At 42.0% G+C, this 22,665-nt stretch overlaps 1 protein-coding gene across 1 annotated transcript in view; it reads left to right on the forward strand.

Annotated features, from left to right (window-relative positions):
- galnt9 (polypeptide N-acetylgalactosaminyltransferase 9) overlaps positions 1–22,665 on the forward strand; it is a 160,050-nt gene that overhangs the window by 102,790 nt on the left and 34,595 nt on the right. The window contains exon 6 of the mRNA XM_079815777.1: positions 7,498–7,615. Within this exon, the coding sequence (XP_079671903.1) occupies positions 7,498–7,615 (118 nt within the window). The remainder of the gene's footprint in view (positions 1–7,497; positions 7,616–22,665) is intronic.

Here is a 22,665-nt window from a genome sequence, read left to right on the forward strand (position 1 = left end):
ACTCTGGTGCGGTTTAAATATGAAATATGAACGCAACACGGACCAAAGACATGTAAACGAACCGGAATGAACAAAAACAGGAATGAGACCCTAAAAAGGACAGAATGCTCACGCATACCTGTGTTTTCTAATCATAGTCGCACATCACAGTTCAGTACAGGCATCAGAACCGCATCTCCTCAAAGCAGATCTTCGTTTGTGTGTGTGACGGAGGGATTCCTTGACTCCTTTACACATTTTAGAAGCTATTCAGGGCTTTGCCTTTAGGTATATCTTTAGGTTTGGTGTTAAAATGCTAATCTGAACGCTTAGCAGAGCAGGAATTTTTTTTTTTTTTTTTTGTGGTACAAACCAAGTGAACCCTTAGAAATGTGATTTTTTTTTATTTTCATTCTTTGTGATCTAAATAATGGATCACAGTAGAAATGCTTGTGCATTCATTAGCCTCTCAAAGCAGCCCACCTGTGGTTCGCCAACAAACAATTCACTTTCATCCCACCTGCAATGCACCAAACCAAAAACGACATTCAATGACAAATTCTTGAGTTTCTGAAACACAACAGATCTTTTGTCTATGGAGATTTTACAGCTTCAGAGGCGGCTCACAATCATTCTTGCCCCTTGCTGTGTTCACAACAACCCTCAGTTCTGACCCAAAAGTTTTGTAAGAAAGGCAACATTTTTGAACAAATACAAGTGAAACGTAAACTTGGTGAAAAAACTCAGTACTTTGTGTCTGTTTGACTCCAACACACTGAGGCTAATAAATAGAAATGTTTTATTTAGCTACTTGCCTCCTACATGCTCATGCAGGTTTCTCTTCAACTTATACAAGAACTCCAAATATATATATGTTTTGTGTGTTGTGTTGTCCAATTATGTTTGCTTATATAAATATATAATATATGTTACTTATATTTATGCATTTATATATAATGCTTTTTCAGATGCTTTTATTCAATTTGACTTACAAAGCATTCAAGATGCACATTTCTGGCATTATGGCTACATTCACACTGCCAGTTTTTTGGATTGACAGCCACATTTACTTACAGGTGTGAGTCTCGAAATGTCCCGTTCACACAGCAACTTACAACAGCGTCTTGAATACTGTATGAACTTGCAAACTCTTACCAGTAACCATATGACAGTGACCAAAGTAATATCAAAGATGGGGACATCCATAAAACTGGAAAATCGTATCACTTTTGACACAAGCAAAAGTCCAATTGAGCTGCGAGCTCATCTGTCAAATGTTACTGAACTAAAAACTGAACTGTGTGTGAACGTTAAGGATTTAAATACAGGACTGACAACCGTCTTCTGTTGATGTGTGAATGTGGCGTTTACCCAGAAATAGAACACTGTCGTTATGTACTTTCATAAACATTTGAAGGAACTCTTAATATTAATGCAATTAATGTCCAATAAAGGTTAAGCACTTAATTAATGTCATTTTCCGATATTCCGTGACCTAATCTAAACTGAGAACTATTTATCTAACTTAGCATTATCTAACTCTTTGTTTATGAGCAATTAAACAATAATAATTTGTTAATTACAGTGTCAATGAATGAAGAACTCACTGTTTGTATATAGTCTATTAATGTATTAACTACAGTTTATAAACTATTTAAGGCACAATGTGTAAGATTTTTGGATTAAAATATCAAAAAACAACTAGACAATGTTATACATTTTGTTGACTTGTGTCCTTATATTATCCCAAATGTTTCAGAGAATGTTCAAATCCAGAGAAATAAGCCATTTTAACCAGGACCACATCACATCGCACCCGGAACGTTGTCTTCACTGCACAACTTTGTAAAGAGTTTGTCAGACAAAAGAAAATTTTTCTGTTCAGTGACAATGGGTCAAATGAATTCCTTTGTGGTTCAGTGTTGTTAGAAAATAAAACATAAAACATTCCAAGAGTGTGTATATTTTTATAGGCACTGTACTTGACTGCAAATGCAAAATTAAAGGAATAAATGTGTGAATCCGCATTGTCAAAACACACCACATACCAGACTTTTGCAATGAAAACATTTCTTTTGAAACGATCTGCTCTTTGCAAAAGTATCTGTATAGTGGTTATGATTTACTCTGGGGTAAAAAAAACACAATTAAATCAATAGCGATACAATGAAAATGTTTCATAGTATCACTATTGATTTAATTGCTTTCTTTCTTCACTCGAAAATAAATTATGTTTTTTGAGGAAAACATTCCAGGATTTTTCTCCACATAATGCACTTGAATGGCAATCAACGGTTTGAAGGTCCAAATCAATGCACTTTCAAAGGGCTTCAGAAGCTCTGCACGATCCCAGACGAGGAATAGAGTCTTATCTTGCGAAAAAAATACATTATATACTTTTTAACCACAAATGCATGACTTCGGTGTTGTGCTTCTTCACGATGTATGGCTTCATCACGTCGGAAAGGTCACGTCCATGATGTACTCTGGTGCGGTTTAAATATGAAATATGTAAACGAACCGGAATGAACAAAAACAGGAATGAGACCCTAAAAAGGACAGAATGCTCACGCATACCTGTGTTTTCTAATCATAGTCGCACATCACAGTTCAGTACAGGCATCAGAACCGCATCTCCTCAAAGCAGATCTTCGTTTGTGTGTGTGACGGAGGGATTCCTTGACTCCTTTACACATTTTAGAAGCTATTCATGAGTTCTAAGTTGATCATACGTACAACGAGCGCATTTATCCCAGCACACAGCATTGTTTTGGATGTTCAGTAATTCCGTCTCAAAATAGGCAATACATTATAATAGCAGACCAATCAGGTTGTGAATGTATCCCTTTGCCTTTAGGTATATCTTTAGGTTTGGTGTTAAAATGCTAATCTGAACGCTAAGCAGAGCAGGATTTTTTTTTTTTTTGTGGTACGAACCAAGTGAACCCTTAGAAATGTGATTTTTTTTTCATTTTCATTCTTTGGGCCCTATCTTGCACCCAGCGCAATTGACTTTGTACACCGACGCATGTGTCATTCCTATTTTGCACCCGCGCAAAGCGCGCTTTTCCCTCCACAGAAGCACGTCGCTAAACTAGTGAATGAACTTGCGCTCCCTGGGCGGTTCAGCGCAAAAAAGGAGGCGTGTTCCGGCACAAACAATCCCTGGTGCTATTTTGCTGTTCCATTAAACAATTGCGCCACTGACCAGAAAAAACCTAGTCTAAAGTCAGTGGCGCGTTGCGCGTTGTTCATTATGCTATTTTAAGGGCGCATGCTTGACCATAATGTATAGCGTGCACAACGCGCATACACTTTGCTCATGTAATCTACACAGATGCAACAGTTATTTTTGCAAATCATAAATTGTTACACTAAAAAAATATTAACACATGAGATGACGGAAATCATTGTGGTGTGCCACGAAGATGTGAAAAAATAGGCATACATCTAGCTTACAAATTATTCAGGCTAATTGTAATAATTAAGGATAAGACCTGTTTGCCCAATAGTGGCAAGACATATATGTATATAAGGACATCTGACAAATTGGTTTGTCCGTCAAGAACCAGGAAAAAAAATCGACTGAAAAACTGAAAAGACTGAAAGACTGAAAAAAAAAAGACTGTGAAATCACCTTTACCATAATGTACAACATTACAACTTCACTTCTCTGTCTTTCACTGCTCTTACAAGAACATCAGTCTCCTCGGCTGTGAACCGCTCCTGGCGTGCGCCTGGTAAATACGCCATAATAATAGCAATCCATAATGGAACTTGCGCACCTGCTTTTAAAGGGAACGTTGGATGACGCTCTGATTGGTTTATTCACGTTACGCCCAAACCACACCTATGAATAATGAAGCTACTTCAGACCAACCCATTTTAGATTTGCGCCGGGCGCAAGAGCCATTTATCCCGCCGGGAAAATAGCAACAGCGCCGAGACCCGGCCACAAAGTTACTTGCGCTTCGCGCTTTGACACTTGCGTTTCAGATCGTTAGAATAGGGCCCATAGTGATCTATTGTTTAAATCTCGTTTTCTTGATTTACCGTGAGTGCCATGTTTTACCATGCTTAATATCGATCTAGCTTACTGCAGTGTGCAACAAGTTTCTCATAGTAGCGCAGAGTGAATACAAAGAGTAGCATTGTAACATAAATTTCAACACACTCAAATGTATCTAATATGAGAACACAGCACTGAGTTACCCCACATACATATGAGCGGAAAGCGGTCGTCTGCGGCATAATAAAAGCTCCACTGCTCTTGAGCCGTGTGTCGCACTCGTCTCTCATTAGCAATCGCTCGTGGCCTTGTTCTGCTTCATACTACAGTAACGCTAATAAATCTTTAAGACATTAGCTCATCCATGAATATGATTTCTGCCCGAGTTCCATCAGATTATTTTCTACCGTGAAGATGACAACTCCTATGATTCCGAAAAATCAAGGCATTATCAAGCTACGCCTTTTGTTTTGAATAAGTGACCTCTAGCGGTGAAAATTACATAATGTGCCATTAATTAACTATAAACTAATATTTTGTAAATACTTTATTACTGCATACTTATTATTAAGTGTTACCATTAATTATATAAAAGAGTCATATCAAATTGTATAAAACTAATAGTATCTCATCTTGAAACTACTATTATTATTTTTACTCCTGAATCAATGGCCATCAGAATCTTGTCAAAGAATGACATTTACTTTTCTTACGTCCCAAAGATGGCTACGGGCATGAGGGAACACAACACAACATAAAATAAATGAATAGATTCCCGGATCTTTTAACCCTGGTTGACGTTATCAACTGTGCTGGTGCAAAAATAACACAAGAGCAAATGGAGTTTAAATGAAGAAAACGGGGAGACTTTTTAAGACCCTGCGGGAACCCTGTTGTTCAAAATTAAGCATTAGTTAAGCACGAACATACTAGTATTACACTAGTATTACGAATTATTGGCTTATTCTGGTTAATAAACTTAAATATCACTCAATAAGTGCCATAATTAATGAGAATACAACTTTCACTTCAGAATAGGGGCTCAAATTGTCTTTATTACACTATTTTAGCAATTTATAACGGCAGAATCAGCATTAATTAAACATAATTACTAGCTTATTGTTCAGTTAACTTAACAGAAAATACACCGAATATAATTACATCACTTCACAAAAATAATATATGTTTTAGTAAATTCTAAATAATGGCTAATATGTTATGGCCTTACTATAATGTTAAGTTAATCATTCATTACTATCGTGTCCATTCTTAACTATAATTGTGAACAAGCAAATCATTAATTACTAGTTTAACTAATGCATAATTCCGGACCCTTAAAATGTAAAGTTAATCATTAATTACTAGTGTGTTCGTGCTTAACTTATGCTTAATTATGAATAAGTTAATCCTTAATTAATGCTTAACTAATGCATTATTCTGGACCCTTAAAATAGTGTTACCCAAAACTCAAAACATACAATGATGGCACCCGCTCCTTACCTAGTGTGTCAACAACGCGGTTCCCTAGATGTTGCGAAATGGAAGTCACTTGACATTCTCTCCTGTTCCCTACTCCCTGGTCGAGATAAAATATTGGAGGGAAAAATATCCAATAGAAGAGAATAAAGATTCAACTTATCAAATAACTCAAGGACAAACCACCAAAAGGGAAAAAAACGGACCCACTTTATATTAGGTGGCCTTAACTACTATGTACTAACATTTTAATTAATCATTTGATACAATGCACTTATTGTGTACATACATGTTTTTACATTGTACTTACATTTAAAAAAATACCTGCATGTAATTACATCTGTAATTAATTTCTGTAGTTACATTTGTAATTACACAGTTGACACTTCCCTTACACCTAACCCAACGCTTAAACTTACCCACACCACCACACCTGTCCCTAACCCTACCCGTATCCCACCTCAATATCAGCGAAATATGTTTTGCAATACAATTTGAACACAGTAAGTACATTGTACTTATTTTTTGATGTAAGTACATAGTACTTAAGGCCACCTAATATAAAGTGGGGCCAAAAAAACTGTCACATGTCTGTCTTGTCTTGTTTAGCACATGTGGTGTTTTGGTTTATTTCTGGACCATGTGCTCCTGTGTTCTGTCTTGACCCCACCCCTCTTGTTATCTGATTATTGTTTAATTGGCCCCTGTTTCCTGATTTGTACCCTTTATAGTCTCCTCGTGTATGCAGTCCAGTGTTGGATCGTTGTCTTATGTCTTTGTCATCCGTTTTCCCCCGTTGTGCTACATGTTTCTACTCCAGTTGTTTATTGTATTCTTAGTTTGGTTTTCCCCTCGTGGGTGCTTTGGTTTGTGTTTATTTTTATTTTTATTAGTCACATTAAACCCTTTTCCTGCAACCTCGTTGTCCTCGCACCTTTTCTTTGTTCAGTTCCCTGACAAAAACGAATTAGCTCATAACCAGAAATCATACTCTCAAGGAGCAAACAAAAAGTAAAATAACAAAAACCCAAAACACACAAAAAGAAAGACAAAGCGTTAGAAAAACTTGAAAATGAAAAAAAAAAAAAACGTTTCCGGTTCGCGTCTGCCTTTTATCACCGAGAAGGCCATTCAGCTGTCAGTGCCGTAATGATGCCCGACAGCATACCAGCCAATAGTATCGCCCTGAGAGGTGATAGCAGAGAAAGTGAAAGTAAAGGACAAACAACAGCCATACACAAAATCCTCGGAGCTCGTAACAACTTTGAATTCCAAACTCTTTAAAAGAAGTTCTGTTTATCTCTGACCTGGGAATCTAGGGATAACTGCCTTCTCAGCAAACTGCCATATGTGGAGTTGTTTTAATATTACACGCTGAGGAGAAAGAAACCAAGTGAGAATATAGGGAGAGTGGAAAGAAAGAGACCCACTTACCAAAACAAATAAACACTTCTCTACTGTATGCATGATTACACTCACCGCACAATCTCTCAGTTGTGTGTATTTCTGTTTAAACACACATTTTCTACTTTACATTATGACTTCTGGTTCATCTCACTCCCACTCAACACAAATTCTTCATGCTCTGTGAGAGGGCAGATTCTGCAACCTCTGATTCGTAAAATGATTTCCAGTCGACTTCTCTCTCTAAGAGCAATTAATTCATCAGCACTTCTTTTCCTAGCCATGTTCAGAGTCAGCTACTATCTATCTATCTATCTATCTATCTATCTATCTATCTATCTATCTATCTATCTATCTATCTATCTATCTATCTATCTATCTATCTATCTATCTATCTATCTATCTATCTATCTACTGTCTGTCTGTCTGTCTGTCTGTCTGTCTGTCTGTCTGTCTGTCTGTCTGTCTGTCTGTCTATCTATCTATCTATCTATCTATCTATCTATCTATCTATCTATCTATCTATCATTATGTGCATCCATCCATCCATCCATCCATGCATGTCCTGTCTGTCTGAATGTATGAATATGAATACACTGCTCATCTACATTTCTCTATCTTTTAAACAGGACACCGGCAATGATTGGCTGCTCCTTTGTGGTGGATCGTGAGTATTTTGGAGAAATCGGACTGCTTGACCCAGGCATGGAGGTCTATGGAGGAGAGAACATTGAGCTTGGTATGAGGGTGAGTAGCACTAATATCATTGTTTGCCTTAGATAAGCAAAGTATGGTGAATTAAACATTTGTTAAAATCATTTCAAGTTGCAGTAGAGACAAAGAAGTGTCTGCCTTCATTTTGTTCATTTGAGATATTCACAGAGCAGTGTATTCCCGTAATTGGAATTCATCATGGAGCATTGAAGCATATGAGACCCTCTCATAATTTACAATTCACTATTCTGGCCACCCTTTCTGTAAATACACAGGTGACAATATAATTAGCTCTGTTTACGAAGCTCGAGCATTTGACATAGGTTTAATTATATTTCTTCATGCTTTCATGCACAAGGTGTCATACTAGATGCTTACTTTGGGGGTAAGCATGCAGATTCCTCACTCCATCAAGGGGTAAATGCATTGCCCACAGGAAATGGAAGCACTCAGTGCCAAATTACACAGACTTGAATGCTTTAAAGGCAGTAGGGTACAAAGAAAGTAGATTCCTGCAGCTGCAGCCCTGAGAGAAATTTCATGGCCCACATGGTCCGTGAGCCTGTGGAGAATTGAACTTGTTTAAATTCAGAAACTGTTCTTTCTGTGGGGTGTCGAATATCCTTGGAAGATTTGCATAATTTGGATAAAAATCCTTTATTCATTTTTAAAGATTCAGTGCCAGTGTTGGTTGACAGAAAGGTCTTTTCAGCCTGATGATAGACTGAACTATAGAGACAAATAGTATTGTTTGAAATGTCTAATTGAAGAAGGGTTAAATTGTCTGTTTGTTAAGTCTCAGTGACAGTTAACACAATAGCAGACTGAGTCACTTGTGGGCTTCTTTTGTAAGCAGTTTCCTGTAATGTTGTACTTTCTCTTACATACATACAGTTGTCAGTCTCAAAGTTACAAAATCAGCATCAACAGTGTTGCTGAAACATAGTTTTTCCTTTATTTTGGTTTTGATTGAAATTGCACAGTGATTATTTGCACCCTAATAGTATGGAGAGTAGTACACATGTTCTGATATTTTCCTTAGCTGCTTATGTGCTGATACTTGATTTTAAGACATTTTTGTTTGCTTTTGTACAATAGATTATTGTGGCGCTGTGTTTGGTCAGACATATCCTGGCTGATTTAAGCAGCAAAATAAGATTTAATATTTTTATTTGAAATGTAAATTGTTCACATATTTACCAATATTTTAAGTTCATATATGTAATATTTATTTATTTCATTTATTTTTTAACTATTAAAGGTGCACTATGTAGCTTTTCCATCCGCTAGAGGTCGTCTGTTCAAAACAAAGGCATAGTTTGATGACGGGAAGTTTGAGCGCAGACTCTTGGGACATGTGGTCTTCGCCTCACAGCCGGTGGAAAAGAATCGGGATAGGACTCAGGCAGAAATCATATTCATGGATGCGATTATTAACGTTACTGTAGTATGAAGCAGAGCAGGACTGAGTGTTGTGGAAGCTGAACAAGGCCGCCGGAGCAATAGTGATGACCACAACACACGCCTCGCGAGCTGCAGAGCTTTTATTATGCCACAGTCATCTGCGCCATTTCCGCTTTTCCGGTCATGAGTATGAGGTAACGCAGCTCTGTTTATCAAATTAGATATATTTGGGTGTGTTGAAAATGATGTTATGACGTTACTCTGTGCGTCCGCTCGGCGGCTACTATGACACTTGTTGCACACTGCAATAAGAGTAAAGCGAAAACCAAAGGTAACACAGATATGACACAATTGACAGGCGACTCCCTCACGTGTCCCAGTTCCTTGGTTAAAATAGCGAATTTCTCACGATTTACAAATAGTAGGAAACATGTGGGATATTGTAAGTACTCAATTGAACAAAATATATAACACTGGCCTAGTGGTTTTTGGATAATTTACTTAAAAAATGGGTAACACTTTATAATAACTACACGCTATGAAGCATTAGTTAAGCATTAGTTAATAGTTAATTTATAAAGCATTAATATACATTAATATCTTGTTTATAAATACAGCTATAAATGCTTCATTCTTGATTTATAAGCATATCTATAATGTGTTTAATAATTGTATTTTCATACTTTATAAATGATCAATTAATAATTTCTAAATTAAGTATTACATTATTTACGAACCAGTTACTTAGGAGTTGTCAGTGGTTCATATGATCATCTAGAAAGTGTAAGTAAAGGATTAATAAACTATTTAAATGTACATTTATACATCTTATTATTTAGAAATATAGTAATACTTACTCACGGTGTTAATAAATGCTTTATTAACATGTATTCATACTGTAATTCATGATTAAGTCAGGTAGTTATAAAACATTTACTATTTGTCAGTTAACTAATTATGTGAGCTCATCTAAAGTGGGGACTATTTATGCCTCGTAAAGCTTTTACAAAGGAGATAGCTCTAGATAGCGCAGACTGATAGGTCATTAACTTAATCTGCTTTCAATTACTACATGCGACCCGTGCTGGCAAAAGGAATCAGAATGAGCACTGAATAATTTCGAGCTACAGGCAAAATAAGCGAAAAATTTAGATTTTGTTCGATTTTGAGGTTTTCACAAAAAATTAGTTAATTAAGCCTTCGTCCAGCGATCCCAATGCTCCAAATAGTAATACAACATCTAAAAGTGTCTTTATTTGTACATTTTCGGAGAGGAGTACCTTTCCTTTTTTGTTCAGGAAAATTATCTCACTCGTGCTGACTGACAGATCCGATTTGTGCGCTCAAAGACGCCTCAAGTCAAGTCAAGTCAACTTTATTTATATATCGCTTTTAACAATGCAGATTGTTTCAAAGCAGCTCCACAGTGTTAAACAGGAAAATAATGCAACAGAATTGTATTCAGCCATATAGCCGTTCCGGAGAAAATGGGGATGTCATCAGTTCATTTCAATTATCATACAGTGACAATGTGGGCTTTAGATCAGTAATTAGATCAGTAATTTAGTTTCTATGGTTAATTTAGTTTAATGATTAGATTTATTTGGATATTTAGTTGAAACATTTTGTGTCCCCAACTGAGCACGCCAAGCCAGAGGCGACAGTGGCAAGGAAACTAAAACCCCATCAGGTGACCTAATGGAGAAAAATAAACCTTGAGAGAAACCAGGCTCAGTCGGGGTGCCAGTTCTCCTCTGGCCAATTAACAATCAGCGTATGATTATTATTCTGACAACTTTACAGGTCATAATAGATCGGAATATTCGAAAGATCGGAGGCAACACGCCAGAGACGGGTTTATTGAGGATGATGTGTCGATTAAATAATTATTAAATAGGAATAATCAAAATATCGGAGTTATCACGCCGGAGACGGGTTTATTGAGGATGCCGTATTGATGAAACAATTATTAAAGTGCAATATTCGAAAGATCGGAGGCAACACGCCGGAGACGGGTTTTATTGAGGATGACATATCGATTTAACAATTATTAAATAGGAATATTCGAACAATCTGAGTCATCACGCCGGAGACGGGTTAAGCATTAGTAAATAGTAAAAAGTGCCTCAGACAGTGTGCGATCCCGATATACACAGAATTATAGTATTTCAAAATATCTTTATTGGCGAGTATTCACGCAAACATTATCTGTTATGTCTTCTGTGAACATTTGGTTAACTGTTTGGGAAAAACATCTGATGTGTAACATTATTTTAGATCCATGCGGTCTTATATAGACTGTCTATTTCATTAATGTTAATCAAACAATTCTGGTATACTGGAGAAACAAAAGTAAAATATATATATTTTTCATATAGATATTTGATGCAAGGTGTGTGTCAAATATGGTGTTATTACCAGGGATTTTAAGGTATGGTTGCATGGTGATTTTGTTTTGAAACCTTCAGAGCTGACTCTATTGATTTCAAACAGGTGTAGCTCAGTCATTTTTTGTCTGATTCAAACAAATTCAAAAAGGTTTTTTAATAGAGAATGTGAAAGTAACAATAACAAATTTTTGAAAAATTGCTAATTTGACTCCTTTTGCCAGCACTGGTCACATATTCTGATTGGTTCCTGCTGTATCAGTAGCCAATGAGCTCACTGCTTAACCTTCAAATACTTGGTCAGCGTTTGCTAACACTCATGATTTTTTTTTTTTTTTCATTTTTGGTTGAACTACATCTTTAAATAAAAAGTGGCACAGGCTTACCCCACTCTATCCTATTTTACCACAAGCATGGGATCTGCATGTCTCCCCACTATTTGCATGAGCCCAGCAGACTGTTCAATGTCAATTCCATTTGTTCCTTGCATGCTGCTAGCCAATTTAGCAAATGCATCAAATTCTCAGCTTTGAAATAAACCGAATGCTTATTGATGCCGAACACAGTGATGGAACATATGATCCATCTCAGCCTCTAGTTAATCCGCCAAAGCTGATGCAGCTCATTCAAGAGGGATAACTTTTGACTGACAGTAACATATTCAATAATTAACCTTATGTCACACCAAACAGACAACCTTAGTTCCCTTCTTAAAGATATTCAGAGGTGGGGAGTCGAAGAGATGACAATTCAGAGGAATTGGCACTGATTAAATAGGTTATATAAAGACTAAAAAACATTAGAAAAAATGTGAAGAGGTATGATGGGAGTTTAATTTGTGTGAAGTGTACCAAATGCCCACGGGGGAAATTAAAACTGCTGTAAAGTGGCTCAGAAAGAGCTGAATTGACACTTATGGCCCAAAGTAATTGCATTTTAGTGTATATCAGTAAAATTTTATTCTGAAGTGACATTTTGCTCTTTTAGCATTGCAAGTAGGAGTTCATGCTGGGGGAGGGTGACTCAAAGGGGTCTGTTGAGTGGTATTTTATTGTATGAGGAATGTCAACACATTTGTTTACTTACTTTTCCAACTGCATTTTTTTGTTCGTTTACATGTATGCATTTAGCAAATGCAGTTATCTTATGACACTGCTGAAATTTTCCTTGAGCTTTTGACAAAAAAGAGGTCATCATACTATAAGAATACCCTGTAAGTTTAAGAACTGTAAACGTTCTTATTAGTCCAAAAACAGCTTTTATTAAAACCAAGCCCAGAGAACGACTCGTTCTGGAATGTGCCTATTTAACCGCCTATGCAGAAGAAGATCAACGCCTATGTCTACATCGTTACCTCTGTAGCCCCACCCACTGATTGGCACATGACAAGTAATAGGTAAATAAGGTACGTGACACTAACACTGGATCGAGCAGCTAAGCGATAAACATGCCTTTGAAGAGTGCAAAATGTTGTGCAGTGCCAGATTTGGGAAAAACTGTCGCTGTGTAACCTTCCTTCTGATGCTGGATTTGCAGAGAGACTGAAATAAATAAAAAAACAATGCTGTGCCTTCTATATTGGATCTGACAGTAATGGCGTGACACATTTGTGTGAGTAAAAGGTGGTTTGACATGTACTGATTATGTGTACGTGTTTATGTATGTGTAATGATTCATGTACAGTCAGATATTCTTTATTTGAGAAGATGATCTTCTCAAAATTGTTTATTGATTTTCATGTGTCAGTAAATCAAGCCAGTAACTAAATGGTCAACTTCACATTGTTTCTCTTAGTAGGGTGATAATCTGTTATTTAAACTATGTTTAAATTATATGTATTAAAGGGTTAGTTCACCCAAAAATGAAAATTCTGTCATTAATTACTTACCCTCATGTCGTTCGACACCCGTAAGACCTCCGTTCATCTTCGGAACACAAATGAAGATATTTTAGTTGAAATCTGATGGCTCTGAAAGGCCTCCATTGGCACAATGCACGGTACACTCTCAAGACCCTTAAAAGGTACTAAAGACGTCGTTACAAAGTCCATCTCACTACAGTGGTTCTACAATAACTTTATGGAGTGACAAGAATAGATTTTGTGGGCAAAAAAACGTCTCGGTTACGTATGTAACCCTCGTTCCCTGAAGGAGGGAACGGAGACGTACGTCGGAACTGACCGACGAATTGGGATCTGTCTTCAGAGACCAGTCTACTTCGAGTGTATTAGAAACGAGCCAATTATATTGGCATGAGGTCCACGCACCGCCCCGCACTGCGGGTATAAACACGGAAGTGGAGTACCGCATATTGCTTTTCCAACTGAGGAGCCGAATAAGTGACTCGGCCCTTCAGCGGAAGCACAGCACCTGGCGACGGGACGTACGTCTCCGTTCCCTCCTTCAGGGAACGAGGGTTACATACGTAACCGAGACGTTCCCTTTCAGTCGGTCACGTTCGACGTACGTCGGAACTGACCGACGAATTGGGATCCCTACCAACACGCCAGAGATGCTGGCCCTTCCAGCGCCCTGCCTGAGCTCACTGGACCACTCCTATGTTGGAGTGGGAGTCAGGGCTCCCGGCAGGGAAGGTCAGTCACTGCTGTTCCTGCAAGACCCACTCTGCGTGACTACTGGATAACGCTGGGAAGCGTGCCAGTGTCAGGGAGATGGAACGCTGCGGAGCCACGTCCTCCAAGGGAGGAGAGGTGGAATACTCATAAGGACTAACCTATCAGGGTAGTGCAACATATGGCAGTCTCTGGGGTGGATCCAACCTGGTCCCAGGGGGGAAAGAATACACCCAGAGACGACAGAGCGGGGCTCTGTCAAGGGAAAGACACGGGGCTAGCCGAGTAGGGTAGCAGGTACCGTGGAAATACACATATGGGGTCGCCGTGAGGGGACCAACACATATGGAACCCAGCCTACACACACGTTCCACAAGCATACGGGTGCAGGCCTGGCGTCAGACGGCCACAACGTCTGACACCGAAGGGGTGACGGAGGAGCTCGACAGGGTTCACCATTTCTGGGGAACACAACTGGAGAAGATAAACGCACAAATCCGGCCATAGGCGGGAGTGGCGTAGCAAGCCGACACAGGAACGGGCACTTCACGTCTACCGGCCGTTGGAGGCGAGTACACGGGAAGAAACCGGCTCCACACAGAGGCTATAGAATCTAGCGAACGTGTTAGGTGTCGCCCAGCCCGCAGCTCTACAGATGTCTGTCAGCGAGGCGCCTTGAGCCAGCGCCCAGGAGGAGGCAACACTCCTTGTGGAGTGCGCTCGCAACCCGAACGGGCAAGGCACGTCTTGCGATTGGTACGCTAAATACGATAGCATCCAATATCCAGTGGGCTAACCTCTGCTTGGAGACAGCCTTTCCCTTCTGCTGGCCTCCATAACAGACAAAGAGCTGCTCTGAGGTCCTAAAGCTTTGTGTCCGGTCAACGTAAGCGCGAAGAGTGCGGACGGGACATAACAAAGCCAGGGCTGGGTCTGCCTCCTCCGAGGGCAGCGCTTGCAGGTTCACCACCTGGTCCCGAAAGGGAGTGGTAGGAACCTTGGGCACGTATCCGGGCCGGGGTCTCAGGATGACGTGAGAGTTACCGGGCCCGAATTCTAGGCACGATTCGTTGACCGAAGCGCATGCAGGTCCCCCACCCTCTTGATTGAGGCCAATGCAGTCAGGAGTACCGTCTTCATAGACAGGATTTTTAACTCAATGGACTGCAAAGTCTCAAAAGGAGGGCCCTGAAGTGCTCTGAGCACCAGGGCTAAGTCCCAAGAGGGTAGCGAGATAGAACGAGGAGGATTTAGTCTCCTCGCACCTCTGAAGAACCTGACGATTAAGTCGTGCTTCCCTAAGGATTTACCTTCAACTACATCGTGATACGCCGCTATTGCTGCGACGTACACTTTCAGGGTGGAGGGAGACAGCCTTCGCTCCAACCCATCTTGTAGGAAAGAAAGCACAACATTAATCGAACACTTCCCGGGGGTCTTCTGGCGAGAAGAACACCACTCAACGAACAGCTTCCACTTCAGGGCATAGAGGCGCCTCGTAGAGGGGGCTCTAGCTGAAGTGATGGTGTCTACCACTGCCTGTGGTAGGCCACCTAGAACCTCCGCGTCCCGTCCAGGGACCAGACATGGAGTTTCCAGAGGTCTGGACGCAGGTGCCATAGAGTGCCCCCTCCCTGAGAAAGAAGGTCCTTCCTCAGGGGAATCGGCCAGGGTGGGGCTGTCGCGAGGAGTGTAAGTTCGGGGAACCAGGTCCGGTTGGGCCAGTAGGGCACAACTAGCAAGACCTGCTCCTCGTCCTCCCTGACCTTGCACAGAGTCTGTGCTAGAAGGCTCACTGGGGGAAACGCATATTTGTGTAGGTCCCGGGGCCAGCTGTGCGCCAGTGCATCTGTGCCGAGGGTACCCCGTTCAGGGAATAGTACCACTGGCAATGGGACGGGTCCGGAGTGGCAAACAGGTCTACCTGTGCGGCTCCGAAAAGGTCCCATATCAGCTGGACGCTCCGGGGGTGGAGTCGCCACTCTCCCGGAAGTGGACACTGACGAGAGAGCTTGTCGGCTGTCTGGTTCAGCACACCTGGGATGTGAATGGCACGAAGCGACCTCAGATGCTTCTGACTCCACAGGAGGAGGTGGCGGGCGAGTTGGAGCATGCGACGGGAGCGCAGACCACCCTGACGGTTGATGTACGCAACGGCCGGAGTGCTGTCCGTGCGGACCAGTACGTGTTTGTGCTGAAGCAGCTTCTTGAAGCGACTTAGCGCAAGACATACTGCCATTAACTCCAGGCAATTGATATGCCAATGCAGCTGGGGCCCCGTCCACAGACCCGAGACTGCATGCCCGTTGTACGTGGCCCCCCAACCCGTGGCTGAGTCATCTGTGAATACCACAACATGCCTGGACACCTGTCTTAAGGGCACTCCGGCCCGTAAGAACGAGGGGTCGGACCAAGGGTTGAAGGTTTGGCGACAGTACGGGGTAACTGGGACCCGATACTGGCCGCTCTGCCACGCCCACCTCGGGACTCGGTCGTGTAGCCAGCGCTGAAGCAGTCTCATATGAAGCAATCCGAGCGGCGTTACCGCGACTGCAGATGCCATATGCCCCAGGAGCCTCTGAAAGAATTTCAGTGGGACCGCCGTCCTGCTCTTGAATGTATTCAAGCAGTTCAACACTGACTGGACTCGTTCCTCTGTGAGGCGCGCAGTCCGATTGACCGACTCCAGCTCCATGCCGAGATAAGAGATCCTCTGCGTGGGACAGAGTTTGCTCTTCTCTCGGTTGACCCGAAGGCCCAACAGGCTGAGGCTGACGGAGCACCAGGTCCCTGTGTTCGCACAACTGCTCCCGAGACTGGGCGAGTATAAGCCAGTCGTCGAGATAGTTGAGAATGCGAACGCCGCGTTCTCGGAGTGGAACAATGGCTGCCTCCACGACTTTCGTAAAGACGCGGGGCGACAGGGACAGCCCGAAGGGCAAGACTTTGTACTGATATGCCTTCCCCTCGAACGCAAAGCATAAGAACGGTCTGTGTCGAGGGAGAATAGAGACATGAAAGTACGCATCCTTCAGGTCGATCGCTTCAAACCAATCTTGGGGACGGATGCATTCGAAAATGCATTTCTGCGTTAGCATTCTGAACGGAAGCTTGTGCAGGGCCCGATTCAGAACACGCAGGTCCAAGATTGGCCGTAACCCACCGCCTTTCTTGGATACAATGAAGTAGGGGCTGTAGAACCCCGACTTCATATCGGCTGGAGGAACCGGCTCGACCGCGTCCTTCGCCAGTAGGACATCGATCTCTGACCGCAAGACATGGGCATCACTGCTCCGCACGGAGGTGAAGAGGATGCCCTTGTTCTTGGGAGGCCGGTACGCGAACTGAGTCGCGTAGCCGAGTCTGATAGTACGGATGAGCCAGCGAGACGGTCTGGGGGCTCTCTTAGCCAGGCCCCCAGAAGCCGTGCAAGCGAGACCAATGGCACCACAGACGTACCCGGGGTGGGGCAGCGAGGTGGAACGCTCAGACCCAACCCGGACGGCCCGGAGGCGACCCGGAGTTGTGTCTGATCGTTCCAGGGTGGGGCAGTGTGTGGGAGAGAAGGCCCGGGGGCGTCCTCTAGCCTCACACCGCCCCCTGGCGAAGAAGAGAGGGGAAGCCAGGAGTAGCAAGGCCCGGGGGCGTCGCACACAGCCGGCTTGAGCCTCTCTGGGCCCAGGGACAAAGGAAACTGCTCTGAGAACGTTGGTACCGCTGGACTCCGGAGAGCCAGCGGCAGGACCGAAACCGAAAAATATATTCTCCCCCCGGTCCTCCTCCGGGGGAGGGAGGGGTGTGGACACCGACTCCCTGAGCAGTTCCCCTCTTGCTGGGCTGCCCGTTTCAGGGCCGCTTGCCCTTGTGCTTGCCAGCGGACTTTGCGGGACCCTGGACGGGTTGGGCGGCTCCCTTGCGCCCGGCCACCTGCTGCCTGGGTGGAGGCTGCTGCTTGGCTTAGCAGGGGCGGAGGCGGACGCAGGGAGACACCCTCGGCGACAAGCAGATGGAGGTGCTGCGGACGACGACTGGGTGGAGGCAGCAGCTGGTCGTCGTGGCAGGAAGTTTTTTTTTTTTATTATTATTATTTTTTACCTCCATCTGCTTCTGGGCCACCAAGAACTGCTGGGCACAGTTCTTGATGACGTCGCCGAAGAGGCCAGCCTGACAGACAGGGGCGTTGAGGAACCAAATTTTGTCGGGCTCACGCATATCTGACAGGTTAGCCCCAGCTTTCTGGACCACTAGTGTGGACATCGCCTGACCCAGGGAGCGTGCAGTGACTTCCGTCACCCGGAGGGCGAGGTCCATCACAACACGCAGTTCCTGCATAACCCCTGGGTCGGGACTACCCTTGTGCATGCAGGACAGAGGGCAGTGAGAGAGGGAAAAAACTTAAACATTATGGCCCTTTTGGCGTTCCATATTTTGGCACCAAATAGTTCCACACTGCTAAGTTTTTCCAATGCACATCCGGGCAGCCACCCCAGAAAGCATGGCTGTCAACTCTGAATCTGATTCAGCATGAGCACACTATTATAGTGGGAAACTCAGCATCATCATTTCCAGCGCATAACAGCCCTCTCTCCGATGCAGCAATTGACATCTGTCCTCCGCCAGATGCCCCAAATGAAACGCTAGGTCCCCCCTTTTTTCAAAAAAGGACCAGCAATCCCATCCGTAAGCTACCAGCAGGCATGTGAGACAATGAGCGTGGCCGTCCGACTTGAATGGCACACGGCGCGCTGAACACTCAAGCCTCCAAGAAAGAGGCACGGTGAACAACGCGCCGACGTGGTCATGTTCTCATAAGGGAACATGAACCACCCACGAACAAAGTCTCAGCATGCTTGTGATGCGATAGAGGAGTGGGGGCCCACGGGGAATGTACCCGGCGGGGAAGCCCCACTATAATCCTCAGGCCACCAAGACTTATTAGCCAAAGTAGACCTTTTCCGGTGCACCAGAAAAGGAACTAGATCGGGGAATAAGCAATGGGACTCAACCCCGTTTGAGGTATCACAGTCTCAACCGCGCACCAGAGGACCGAGTGACGCGCTGGGTTGCCGTGGCAACCCCTGCTGTCAGCTGGCGCCAGACGGCACACGGCGCGCTGAACGCTCGAGCCCGAACAACGCGCCGACGTGACCACGTTCTCCTGGGAGAACGCAGATCACCCACGAACGCAATCTCACATGTTTATATGCGAGAGAGATCGTGGCCAGGAACAAGTGTATGTTGCAGCGGCCGCTCGCTGACTCGCGCCGTCACACCAGCACCCAGGTAAGAGAGCGATCCTCCTCGAGACTCGTTTAAACACTCTTTGCAGAAACAGCTTGATACAGCAAACCGTTCGGCTCCGAAGTTAAAAGCAATATGCGGTACTCCACTTCCGTGTTTATACCCGCGGTGCGGGGCGGTGCGTGGACCGCATGCCAATACAATTGGCTCGTTTCTAATACACTCGAAGTAGACTGGTCTCTGAAGACAGATCCCAATTCGTCTGTCAGTTCCGACGTACGTCGAACGTGACCGACTGAAAGGGAACCCTAAATAACGACTTATATAGTGATGACGATTTCAAAACACGGCATCATGAAGCTTCGAAGCGTTATGAATCAGTGAGTCGATTCAGCAGTTTGGATCGCCAAATTGCAGCAGTTTGGCGGTTTGACACGCGATCCGAATCATGATTCGACTCACTGATTCATAACGCTTCGAAGCTTCATGATGCCGTGTTTTGAAATCGTCATCACTATATAAGTCGTTATTTAGGGTTTTTTTGCGCACAAAAACTATTCTCGTCACTCCATAAAGTTATTGTAGAACCACTGTAGTGAGATGGACTTTGTAACGACGTCTTTAGTACCTTTTCAGGGTCTTGAGAGTGTACCATGCATTGTGCCAATGGAGGCCTTTCAGAGCCATCAGATTTCAACTAAAATATCTTCATTTGTGTTCCGAAGATGAACGGAGGTCTTACGGGTGTCGAACGACATGAGGGTAAGTAATTAATGACAGAATTTTCACAATTTTGGGTGATCTAACCCTTTAAGCGTTCAAAGAACGCTCCCTTTGCAATCGCTGGAGCTGTCAATCAAACAGTGTGAGTTTGAGATCAGTGACTGAATTCTGGACTCTCGCCAAAACTCCCTTTATAATCAACAAATCGCTTATTTGCATCGTGTTTGCACTGTTATGATGAAACAGTGTGCAGAAATCGAGTTGTAATGATGAGATCGCTGCATTCATGCGCTCAACATATCTGTGATCGGCAACAATGCTCATCACTGCAACCTTTCATGCCACTATCTCAATGTAAGGCTATAGATCTCTATATCTAAATCAATACCGATCTCTATATCTAATCTAAATATAATGCTATAATCAACACTTTTCACAATTAGTGAACCTTGAGAGCTATAATAGTAAAAACGTGCTAACAGTTTTTGAGAGAATTCCACATGTAATACTTAGCTATTTCATATACAAAGATGTCAGACAATCACAGCAATGGGCGTTACACTGAAGCCTCACAGCAGACACGCCCCTTCAAGCGCTAATCAGGCTAAGAAAAATGCCTTTTATTTCTAAACTATGACAATTTTTTATGTAAAAATGTGTGATGAAATCAGTGTCAATGATTTCAAAAATAAACTATGGCAAAAGATGGAGGCATCTTTTCACAGATTTCTGCTATCTTTTTTCCTGCTTTATTCAGGATGAAACAAACGGTGAACAAATTCAGCTCAGAGACAGACTCGATTCTGCAGAAACTTTTCTAATGATTCAAAGGACTTAATGAGATGGATTTCATGTAGAATCACATGTAAAGAAAAACCTGAACAGAGGCTAAAGCAGCATGTCAGACTTTTGTCCTTGCTTTAAACCATCCAAAACGGAGCAATTTTTCCATTATGAACAGGGGCGAGCGGGTCTTTTCCATCTGCGATTGCTTCACTTCACACACTCACACACACACATACATACGCTGAAAGGCAAATACAAAACCAACCGGTGAAAAGAGAGAAGGAAGATGACCTTTTGGATCATTTTGGCGAACTGTAAAGCTTTTAAATATTTCTGAGCAGCATCTTTGCTTGAGGTTGTACTCAATTGGTTGACCTTGGGTCAATCGAATTCAGCTTTAATGGACTCAAAGGCATATATTTTGTCCTGTTGATATGTGCTATGGGAAGCTGCTTGATTACTGAGAGCCTGTCTCTTGTTGCTTTATGTAGATAGATGGAATTCATTTGCATAACTAACTAGTGACTAACCACATGGATCAGTGCAGCTTTTCACTTTAATTGTTTTATTGGAGGGGGGGGGGTATGATTATTAGTTGCTTTAGAAAACTGCCAGAGGCACGGAGACAGAACGCTTTCTTTGGAGCTCATTCCCCTGTCTGTGTGTATTATATTCAAGAAGATCAACAGACTCTGAAATGTGTACAAGCTCAGAACTCTAAGAATCACAGACATTTCTAGGTAATTTCACAACCCATCTGATGTAACCTGGAAGATAAAGAACTCATCATAACTGGAATGTAGTCTAACTTGTTTTGTGGGTGATATCGTGAGCTATGACGTATAGATTTTGAATATTTTCCAATATGGTATTACTGTAAAGAATTTAGCAAATTAATGTCTTATTCGGTTTTGAATCATTGTTTGAACTTAAGTTTAACAGTTTTGAAAAGAATATGTGAAAATTGGCCTGTATGGACATTGATTTTTTCTTTGGTGGTAGTGGCTGTGTCTAAGTGAGAAAACAGTTCATGTAATTTGAAAAAAGTATTCAATGAGTGCATTTTGTGCCAAAGCAATGATGAACGATCCACAGTTTAGCCCACATGGACAGCTGTTGTGTTCATAATGGGAAGAGTGACCTAAAAATTTAGAAATTAATTCACGTCATTGAATTTAACACTACATAAAAAAGTAGCTTTGTAAAGAGCTTGTTAATGAAGGATGGGGAACTGTAAACTATATTGGACCTGACAGTGAACTCAAAAACCATTAGTAAGAGCGGCTGCTCATTTCACTTGAAGGGAGAGTGTTTACTCAGAAGTCTAATTTTTTTGTTGTTGAATGATGATAGCCATAAAAGTACAGCAGCAAATTATGTTCAGTTTAATCCTGTTTAATTCAAAACATTATCCTTTTTTTAACATTGTGTTTTCGTATATTCTTCTATATTTCTTTTTTATTTTCAATTTAATCCTATTTTTGTTTTATTGTCTTTTTATTTCCATTTTTACTATCATTCTGATCATGTATGCATTTAAAAAAAAAAATATATATATATATATATATATATATATATATATATATATATATATATATATATATATATATATATATATATATATATATATATATATATATATATATATATATATATATATATATATATATATATATATATATATACACACACTGATCAGGCATAACATTATGACAGGGGAAGTGAATAACACTGATTATCTTTTCATCATGGCACCTGTTAGTGGGTGGGATATATTAGGCAGCAAGTGAACATTTTGTCCTCAAAGTTGATGTGTTAGAAGCAGGAAAAATGGGCAAGCATAAGGATTTGAGTGAGTTGAGTGAGAAGGGCCAAATTGTGATGGCTAGATGACCGGGTCAGAGCATCTCCTAAACTGCAGCTCTTGTGGGGTGTTCCCATTCTGCAGTGGTCAGTATCTATCAAAAGTG

The sequence above is a fragment of the Gobio gobio genome (assembly GCF_949357685.1).
Source record: "Gobio gobio genome assembly, chromosome: 4".
In the NCBI taxonomy this organism is placed as follows: domain Eukaryota; kingdom Metazoa; phylum Chordata; class Actinopteri; order Cypriniformes; family Gobionidae; genus Gobio; species Gobio gobio.